The 10,216-nt window shown below is 44.9% G+C and overlaps 1 protein-coding gene across 7 annotated transcripts; it reads left to right on the top strand.

Annotated features, from left to right (window-relative positions):
* Positions 1–331: 331 nt before the first annotated feature.
* FBXL14 (F-box and leucine rich repeat protein 14) lies at positions 332–9,295 on the top strand. 7 transcript variants are annotated; one of them, XM_023735703.1, is made up of 3 exons: positions 332–1,664; positions 6,224–6,300; positions 7,004–9,295. In XM_023735703.1, exons 1-2 carry the CDS (start codon positions 466–468, stop codon positions 6,249–6,251), a joined length of 1,227 nt encoding a protein of 408 aa, XP_023591471.1. In that variant the 5' UTR covers positions 332–465; the 3' UTR covers positions 6,252–6,300; positions 7,004–9,295. The 7 variants fall into 7 exon arrangements, with proteins under 7 accessions (XP_023591471.1, XP_023591472.1, XP_023591473.1 ...); XM_023735704.1 differs by having other exon boundaries at positions 332–1,617; positions 3,090–9,295; XM_023735705.1 differs by lacking the exon at positions 6,224–6,300 and having other exon boundaries at positions 332–1,659.
* The last annotated feature ends 921 nt before the right edge of the window (positions 9,296–10,216 follow it).

Below are 10,216 nucleotides of genomic sequence, written 5' to 3'. Positions count from 1 at the left end.
GAGGCCCTCCTCGCCGGCCAGCGGAGCTGCAGCGGCAGCGAAGGCGGCAGCGGCAGGGGGCGGAGGATGCAGCAGGGGGCGTGGGAGCGGAGACGGCGGAGCGGGCGGAGCGGCGGGGCCCGAATGCTGCGTGGTTAGACCGAAGGCGGCGGCGGCGGCGGGCCGGGTTGGGCTTTGGGAGTGAGAGGGCGCCTTCCCCGCCCGGCATGTGAGGACGAAGCGGAGCCCGGGGCGGGGGGAGGGAAGGGAAGGGAGGCGAAGCCGGCAGGAAGGAAGGAAGGACGGACGGACGGACCAGGAGGAGGAGCGGCGGCGGCGGCCGGAGCCGGAAGGCGGGGAGGGGCCGTCCGTTGGGCCCGAGGCGGCGGTGGCGGCCAGGGAGAACGGCTCTCGTCGCCTCCCCGGGGCAGGAGCCGCGGGGCCCGCGCCTCCTCCCCCCAGCACCGCGGAGGGGGGAGGAGGAAGATGGAGACCCACATTTCTTGCTTGTTCCCCGAGCTGCTGGCCATGATCTTCGGCTACCTGGACGTCCGGGACAAGGGACGCGCGGCGCAGGTGTGCACGGCCTGGCGGGACGCCGCCTACCACAAGTCGGTGTGGCGGGGGGTGGAGGCCAAGCTGCACCTGCGCCGGGCCAACCCGTCGCTGTTCCCCAGCCTGCAGGCCCGGGGCATCCGCCGGGTGCAGATCCTGAGCCTCCGCCGCAGCCTCAGCTACGTGATCCAGGGCATGGCCAACATCGAGAGCCTCAACCTAAGCGGCTGTTACAACCTCACCGACAACGGGCTGGGCCACGCGTTTGTGCAGGAGATCGGCTCCCTGCGCGCTCTCAACCTGAGCCTCTGCAAGCAGATCACCGATAGCAGCCTGGGCCGCATAGCCCAGTACCTCAAGGGCCTGGAGGTGCTGGAGCTGGGGGGTTGTAGCAACATCACCAATACCGGTCTTCTGCTCATCGCGTGGGGCCTGCAGCGCCTAAAGAGCCTTAACCTCCGCAGCTGCCGCCACCTCTCGGACGTGGGCATCGGGCACCTGGCCGGCATGACGCGCAGCGCGGCCGAGGGCTGCTTGGGCCTGGAGCAGCTCACATTGCAGGACTGCCAGAAGCTCACTGATCTTTCTCTAAAGCACATCTCCCGAGGGCTTACGGGTCTGAGGCTCCTCAACCTCAGCTTTTGCGGGGGCATCTCGGACGCCGGCCTTCTGCACCTGTCGCACATGGGCAGTCTACGCAGCCTTAACCTGCGTTCCTGCGACAACATCAGTGATACGGGCATCATGCATCTGGCCATGGGCAGCCTGCGCCTTTCGGGGCTGGATGTGTCCTTCTGTGACAAGGTGGGGGACCAGAGTCTGGCCTACATAGCTCAGGGGCTGGACGGCCTCAAGTCCCTTTCCCTTTGCTCCTGCCACATCAGCGATGATGGCATCAACCGCATGGTGCGGCAGATGCACGGGTTGCGCACGCTCAACATCGGACAGTGTGTGCGCATCACGGACAAGGGCCTGGAGCTGATTGCTGAGCACCTGAGCCAGCTCACTGGTATCGACCTGTACGGCTGTACCCGAATCACCAAGCGCGGCCTGGAGCGCATCACGCAGCTGCCCTGCCTCAAGGTACTCAACCTGGGACTCTGGCAGATGACGGACAGTGAGAAGGTCAGGTGAGGGCGGAAGCACCAGCTCCTCTTGTCCTGCCCTGTTCATCTTCCCTTCACCACCACCGTTCCCCACACACTCACTCCACATGTACACTTACACATACATCATTGCAGTGGCTGAGAGGGGGCAGTGACACAGCCTTTGGCTCATTTTCTTCTCCCTTCTCTGGCACCGCTCCCCACTGCCCATTCTCATTGCAGCTGGGGATGGAAACTGACCTGGCCCCATCATTCCACCGCTACCCCTACCCTACTCCCCTTTCCTTTACCTTGAGGATGGAGAGATGGACTCAGCTACTTACCCACCCACCCACTCCTCTCTGCACGGGATGGAGGACTGATTCAGCTACTGTTTCCCCACTGCGTTGCATTTGGAAATGGGGGGTGGGGGGAGTGACTAGTCCTTTCAACCCTGGGGAGTTGAGGAAAATGTCTGCCTTCACTTAGCTTTCATTTGAATACTGTGATCTGGTTTTTATTCTGAAGTGTATAAAAAGCAAACCCAACTACAACGGCCTTTTCACCCTTCTTCCACTTCTGTAACTAATCCCAGTCTCTTCTCATCACTTCTCCTTTTACAGTACTCTGGTATTCATGCTCATTTCTTTTTATCTTTTTTCTTTTAAAGAAATTTGAAATCACAATTCTTTTTTAAGTACCATCTTTTTCCTGCAGAATATATTCTATACAGTATATATATATAAATTTTATATATATATATATACATATATATGTCTGGCTACCTCGTTTTAGTTTACTTTTTTCTCTGAAGCCCTGGAATTCTACAAGAGAGATATTTTGAGACTGAAACATTTTTGTGCCTAGACTGGAAAGATGCCCATTGGGTTTGTCCGTCCTTTTTTTTTTGTTTGTTTTGGCTTCTTCCCAACCCCCATCCATCTAGTGTGTCCCACTTCTACATTCTGGCTATAATTTTCTTTTTTTCCTTATCCATTGGGATTTGAGGACCCAATGGTGTTTCTAAATCTCAACTTAATTTATAGCACAAATGTGTGGGAGAAATGAGAGTTGAACTGTTTTTTTTTTGTTTGTTGGTTTGAGATGCAGATTGTGTCTTGAAAATGATTATTATATATGCAAATTCTGCCCTTCCCTCACCCTCTTCCAAGTTTCCCCACAGTAAGGTCACACAGTGAGGCTTCCTGTTGGAAGTTGAGGAGCAGGGCTGGCCTGCAGAGCCCCCGGGGGCTGTAATATGAAGGGGAGGAGACTGAAATTCATGTCTTATCTCTGTTCTGTTAATAAAATGGAGTTTGTGGGTTTTAAAACGTTCTGTTTCTAAATGGAGGAATAGATGACTTTATTTTGGTGGGGGTTGGGACTTTGTGGCTTTAAAAAAAATTCACTTTTGGGTAGGATGTATATTTTTGTTGGATTTTTTGTTGTTGTTGTTGTTTATTTTTTTAGAATCCTCCACAGCAACATGCGAGACCATGGAGTTTAAGAAACCCAGAGACCTTTATCAAGTAATTGTACTGTTTGTGAATTTGTATAAATAATAACAAAGATCCTCTTAAAACGTTTATATTCTTACAGTAAAAGGTTAAACTGATATTTATATAATAAAAGAGGAAATATGAAGTATGTTTTTGAAAAAAAAAAAACAACCTTGTATCTGTGAATTATTTTTAAGGCATTGTGTGTTTGGGTACATGCCAAAGTAAGGGGTGCTGTTTGTGTGTTCTGAACTGAAAGGAAATAAGGTGTAGTTTGGTGCATCCTATGTGTTGTAAGCTCACAGTTAAAAGTTTATTCTGTATAAGGTTTAGTACTGACATCCAAATTCCCCCCCACCCCAGATATGTGATTCGACTTGAGGTTTATATAACTTTTGGTTTTAAACTGTCAACAACATGAAAATTTAAAGAAATTAAACAAAGTGAAACTTTTTTTTTAAACCAGATTTTAAGTCAAAATTTCCCCAGAGTGGCCAGTTTTTCTTTGGGTGGAAATGAGATATAGAGGAAATGCTGAAAAAGTGGGTCATGAGATGTGGAAGTGGGGGAGAAAGATGGGTTTCTCTGCCCCTAGAGTGGGTACAGGGAGGATGTGGAAGGGTGGAGGGAACTGAAGCCATTGTGCAGAAAAGTTAAAAAGAGCACTGTCCTAGCTGCTCGTTCACTCAGTCATGCATACTGAATCTCACAGTTTGAGTGAGGGTCCCAGTGGAAGGGAGGAGGGCAGTTCAACCCCTCTTTAACATTCCCCTCCAGGCCTGGCAGTATTTAAGCACTTTCCTGGGGGATGGGGAGGTTGGCCAGGAGTTCTTGCACATTTGCATTTTAAGCACTTCCAATGCTGAGGCTGGCCACTTGCTCTCCTCTGTTGAGGGTTCTTAGACTGAATTCGGGCAGAGAAATGAATACTGGCAATTCTGGCAGAGGCCCCCTTGGTAGACAGTAACTAAATAATCTGACACCCCGTGGTTGTGCTGTGGAAACCTAAGAGTATAAGTGCTCTAACAGTGGAGTAATTCATATTCTTGGTTTCACATAGGTCTTTCTTAGTCGTTTCTGAGATTTTTTTTTTTTACATAAAAGTACTGATTCCAGCTAGAGCCGATAAAGAGTAGTATGAAACTTTCCTGGATCGGCCCCTCTTTCCAGGAAGAGGGCTAGAGCCCAGGGGTAAGATTGTTTTGTAAAATTCTAAGCTTTCTGCTTGAACCTGTCACAAAAGCTGGATTGTTCCTTTTTGGGGAGCCATCACAATTGGGTCTAATTGAGCCTGACACTAGATCCATCTTCCTTTTCTTTGGGGAAGGTGTGGATCTCTCTCTTCCCACTTAGGTTACAATGCTTATTGCCCAGAACAAAAAAATAAAAAAAAGAAGAAAATGATGTGTGAGCTCTAGTAAGAAGTAGGGACTCTGGATTAGGGTCAGCTTTTCAGTTTAGCATTTGACACTACACACGTGAAGGTTACATAGGCTATAGGTTCTTAGCCTGTTTTTCTTCCAAGAGATGGCATGGCTCTACAGAGTCAGTCAATAAAAATTTGAGCTCCTCCTAAGTCAGGCTCTGTGCTCAAATTCTTCATTTTAATACACAAAATAATCCTACCAGCTATAACCCCAAAGAGTTTTTCCTGCATTTTTGTTTCGCTTTTTGCTTTAACAGTTAAGTATAAGCTTGACTAAAGGTTGGTAAATTAATGTTTGAAAGTTAAGATCATGGGCCTAGGATCCTTACCCTGAACTGGACATGCTTAAGAATAATGTCTGGAGCGTCTCTAGAAAAGAATAAACCACTTTCTTTAGTCAAGGTCAACTGCTTATGTTTCAGGCTTTTTGGATGGAAGAAAATGAGTATGTATTGAGAATCTATGGTTTGCTTGATACTTTGTAAATTTATTTCATCCTCAAAGCCACTTGCTGAAACAGGTGTCCTTTTTTTTCACAGATAAGGCACAATACTTGCCTAAAGTTACCCAAGCAGGAGTGAGGGAGCTGGGATTCAAACCTGGGGCTGGTTCTGAAGTCCAAGCACCCTTCTGCTCTGTGAGAAGGTTTAGTTAGTCCTGATCACACCCTGGTTGCCAGTCAGATGATCCTCACAGAAGTGAAACCAATACCCACACGTCTGCCACAGGGCACTACTGTATTTTCACGCAAATAACGCACGCCTTCTACATTTGTTTGCCAACCTCGTCCTCCCCCCATGAGGTTTTTCATAAGCCACTATTCCATCTTTTTTTTTTTACATGTTGCTGTAAAAAAATTAGCATAGCGCGTTTAAGCAAATAGCTTGTGGGGGGAGGTCATGGTTGGCAAATATAGAAGGCGCCCATTATTTGCGTAAAAATACGGTACTTCAAAGGGAGTAAGGGTGGGTTCTTGGTAGGTTCTTGCTTACAGGAATGGAAAGAAATTCTTTTAAAGAATAAAAGCACTAAAGAAAATGAGTTGACATAATTTCTGGGTTGTACAAAAGATAAAAAGGCACTTCAAGGCAATTTTGAGAAGAACAAAAAAAATCTGATTCAGGTATTTGTTGAAACTTCGAAACTGAAAAACCAAAATAAAACTTTGTATAAATCTTATCATCCAGAAGTAATAAACCTCATCTAGAAGCTGTTTGGGTAGTAGTAAAGAAAGGGCTTCACATACATTTTTTTCCTAAGTCTCATTCATTGGTCGGTAGCACTTTAATGTCTGTACTGAAAAGATAGTCTATATAGTAAATGCAACTGTGGGGTTCAGTCTGATTCTGCAGCCCCCTAAAGGCCATGATAGGAAGGAGTGCTTCGTTGTTGCCTAATTCTCCCTGCCATGGACTGGTTCCTGCTAAACTCCTCAGTTCTAGCTTTGGAGGGAAGGGGGAGCCATTTGATTTATTCCACATTTGGCAACAGTGACAAGGATGCTTGCCTATTACATTTACCAAAACTAAAAGACAGTACCAGTACATCCTTAAAATAGTGAAGAAAACTCAAACTGGTCATATTTTTTCACAACTTAAATCAACAACAACAAACCTTTGAAAAAGTAAATTTTCCTTTTATTGGAGTTTCTTTCTAAAGGTAAGAACTTTCTCTTAAAGGACATATGATCTGAGGATGGTGACTTGAAGCATGGCCTCTCACCCAAATCCTGGTGTTTTCCTGCAGCGACTACCAGGTAGATGCTGGTCTTGCAATATAAGTAAAACCTTTCACTTTTGACTGAGAATTTGAACTCAAGTTTTCAAAGAGGGGGAAAGGGTAGTGGCCCCTGGGGACCACTGTGTTCCCAAAGAAAAAGAGCTTTTTGATTAAAAGATCAGACTTGTAAAACAAAACCAAGACCTCATGCAGCTTCTGACAACTGTCTCTTCCCAGCCCATGAAAGGGAAAGCCCCTGGCCTCTGATCTTAGCTGTGTTTGACTGTAGAAGGGGAGGGGCTATATAAGTCATCTAGTGGTCCCTTCTCTCTGTTGTCTTTCTCTTCCCTGCATCAAACATCACCCCTTTAAAAAGTTAATTTTATCCCTTTAGTAGAGAACAAGACCTAAATTTTGTGCCACTGTGAACCCCTGAGGAGTCAGAGGGGTGAGGCTTTTTGATGAAATAATGTGATTCATGGGTAAACACAGGATTAATGCCTAAGCTTATGATTGGACCACATATTTATTTCATTTTTTAAAAACTGCTGTAATACTAATGAGATAAATTCATATTCGTTTGGATCAATATCAAGTATTATTAATTTACTTACAATTTATCAAAGGTATGTGCACAACTGGAATAAGGGCAGCACTTGAATGCAAAACGGGTATTTCTAGACAATTGGTAAATTTAAGTGTCCACAAATGATCAGTTTCAGTGTTTTCCTCTTTTCCAGGGATTGCTCTGATTTTGCCTGTGGAGTTGCCTGTACCAGCCCAGAACATTTGGTACTTTGTAATGCCAAGTCTTCCAGTTAAGGTGCAAGAAAGAGTAAGCTTGAGATCTTAACTGTACAGCACTAGAGTAGGGTGCCTTAACCACCCTCAAATAAAACAAAATGGAAGTGGAATTCCTCAGCCTGCCGTTTGTTAACCTGGAAATGCATACACATTTTCTTAGAAAAGAAGACATAAGTTATCATTTTCTTATTACTTTTCTACTTTAGTTGTTAGGGAGAAATGGCACATATCCTTGCAAGTTGGCTTTTATTTGTGATAGCAGAAGGTAGTGAGTCCCAATTACAAAGGGAAGAAAAAATTAGGTCTTCTGGAGCCAGCAGCAAAGAAACCCAGGTAAGACAATGTCAGGAATATGAATGTGGTCTGCTGGAATAATTTAGTCATAGAATAGTGTTCAGTTTCTCTGCCTCAAAAATTGAAGATTCCGAATTCTTGAAGACATTGTACATTTAAATTTTTAAAGGGGAAAAGAGGCTTGACAAGTTTGAAAAGATTTTGCCTGAGTGAAACAAGGAGTCAGTCTCAGAGCTGAGGCTGCTCTAGACCTTCACGACCACATCAGAGCATGATCAGCATGCAGGCAGCACTCTGATCTTTCCCCGAGACACTGCAAAGCCCCACCCTGACCCCTCTCTTCAGAAAGGCGGGAGTTAAAAAGTTGCTGAAAGTTATTATTACTATTCAATAGTCATTAAATTATGCAAATTTTCTTAGATATGGTCTCCAAGCATCATATACACTGTTACTTAAGAAAATGAAAACCAGTGCAAGTTGACAAATGGGCTGTCAGGGACTGAAGTAGCTAGTAGTGTCAAATCTGTCACCTCTTGTCCTCAGAGGACTTGAGCCAGTTTCAAAAACACTGCTTTGTCGCAAATAGTGATCAGAAGTACAAATGCTGGAAGTCTATGCTTGTGATAGCCTCAAAGCTAAGAACTACACACGTTTAACGCTACAAATATCTGTCACACAACTCTGCAAGAATCCTTGGAATCCTTTTATAAAGTAGAATCTGTTGTAAGAACACTAGCTATTTTCTTTTCATTCAGGGGTAAAAAGGCTTGACTTCACAAATGTTTTAGTTACAAATCCCTCTTGTCCAGGAAGAGTGAAAGGGTCTAATTTGTTACTACCACGCACCCTCTTATGTTTATTAGTTCTCGATTTACGTAATCCACACTCCAGGAGGATCAGGCCTAGCACACAGCTGTCTGTCAGTTACTACTCTATCATGGAACCAAGATACTGGAATCGGAGTGTGGGAAAATAGTTCTTTGAGACCAAATTAATTTTTCTCAAATAGTATGGGCTTACTCAATATGGCTTGGAAAGCATTATTTTCCTCATCTAAAAAGAGAGAAAATATATACTATAAACATCCATAATATTTATCCTTAGGAAATCTTCCCCAAGTTAGCATTGTTTATGTGCACGTTTGTTGTAGGAATAGCTACCTGCTTCTATTTTCCAGCCCAGGGCAAAGCTTTTTGAGAAGTGGTCTCCAGATAAGGAGCAGCCAAAAAAAAGAGTCCTGATATTCCTTAGAATCTTTAGAAAAATTGCCGAGGCTAAAACTGTACAGATTGGGTAAAATAAGGGAGGAACTGCAACAGCTAAACCCATCAAATCTGTAATGTTCTTAGAAGACAACTAGTTAGTGCCTTCCACCCTTACTGCCCATGTTTTAAACCTTGATTTCAGAGCTCATAACTCAATGCTGTGAACTACCATACACGCACAAAAAAAGATGGCCAGTAGGTGTGCCTTAAGCAAACGGTGTGAAAGTCCAGCTAAATTAAAGTGGTATTTTCTAGCACTTCTAGTTCATTCCAAATGTACAAAATTTGGACCAAGTCAGGAGTCTGGGAGAAGGGTGTGGCTCGGTTCTGTGGCCTCCTGAACTTCACCAGGCTCACGGCTTGTAGTTGTAGGGAGTGGAGGCGCTCTTCACATTTTCAGGGCCCAGAGTAGATGAGAGGCTCTTCCAGCCCTCGCTGACGTCTGTGCACTTGAGACAGATGCCCTGCCATTGTGCTGAGAGTCGAATGGCAACAATCAGCAGTGTGACCCAGAGCCAGGCAGCTGGCCTATCTTTTTCCCACACAGAAGAGCCTTAATTTTCAATGGAATCACAAGAGGAGCTGCAGAAATCCACTAGAGCAAATACCCAGGATTTAGCAGCTTCATCACTGCTTCCTTTAGAACTAAAAATGTGGGGGGAGGAGTTAGAAGGTAGATGTCAAAGGCTACACATTATTGAAAGGTAGGAGACAGTTTTTGTCTCCTCCTGGACTGTTCCTTGACCTTCTATGTGCCCACCCCCCAAAATAAAACTCCCACCCACCCATGCATGATTCATCCTCCCTGCTGTAATGCAGATGCTCCCTGTTGGGTTATGTCTGACCCAGTATGAGCGGTAGCTAGGAGTCCGACCCAGTGTTTTTCGTTACTGTAAGTTTATGAAAGTTACGTTAAGATCCAATAAAAGGCAGCAAAATTAGAGCTTAAAGAAAAGCTCTACATATGTGTTCTTCAATGTAGAAGATGGGAAGAGGAAAGATGAAATTTATCCACAAAATCTGCAAGTCCTGTGTTTTGTCAGCAGGCGGCAGCATTGTCTGTGAGTTGGAGGCTATTTCCAATGGCGAACCCTACCTCCTCCCATCTAACAAATCCCTTCCGGTCACCTACCCACCCCACCCCCCAACAGTCCTCCCTCTTAATTTCCCCAGGGTATAAGAGTTGACAAGAGAAGAATTTCGATTCTTCTCATTGCTGAAAAGATGAAATTAAATTTTAAAATATCAGTGAAGTTACACCCACGAGCCCAGGTAAGCTGTGCATTTTTTGGGGGGAGCAAAGTAACAATGCAGCCCGCTCACAAAGGTTCCCTGATTTAGCTAGCAGCTCTCTGTTTTTGGAGTCTTCAAGAATCAAACATCAGCTTCTAGTTCTTCTTAAAGGCCATCTCATACTTACAAATCCTGTTAGCCACATTTGGAAAGTTTGGGAGAACAAATGGGGAAAATTTTTAGTCATCCATGGAGTTATCAATTTTAACATCAAAAGCAAAAGGGCTAGCATTTTTTGTTATAAAAAAATTAAGTGTATTTTCTGTCATGAAAAATGCTAGAGGTCCTCTGAGGAAA

The sequence above is a fragment of the Trichechus manatus genome, unplaced genomic scaffold (genome assembly GCF_000243295.1).
Source record: "Trichechus manatus latirostris isolate Lorelei unplaced genomic scaffold, TriManLat1.0 scaffold00081, whole genome shotgun sequence".
Classification (NCBI taxonomy): Eukaryota; Metazoa; Chordata; class Mammalia; order Sirenia; family Trichechidae; genus Trichechus; species Trichechus manatus.
This window is presented reverse-complemented; position numbering and strand designations above follow the sequence as displayed.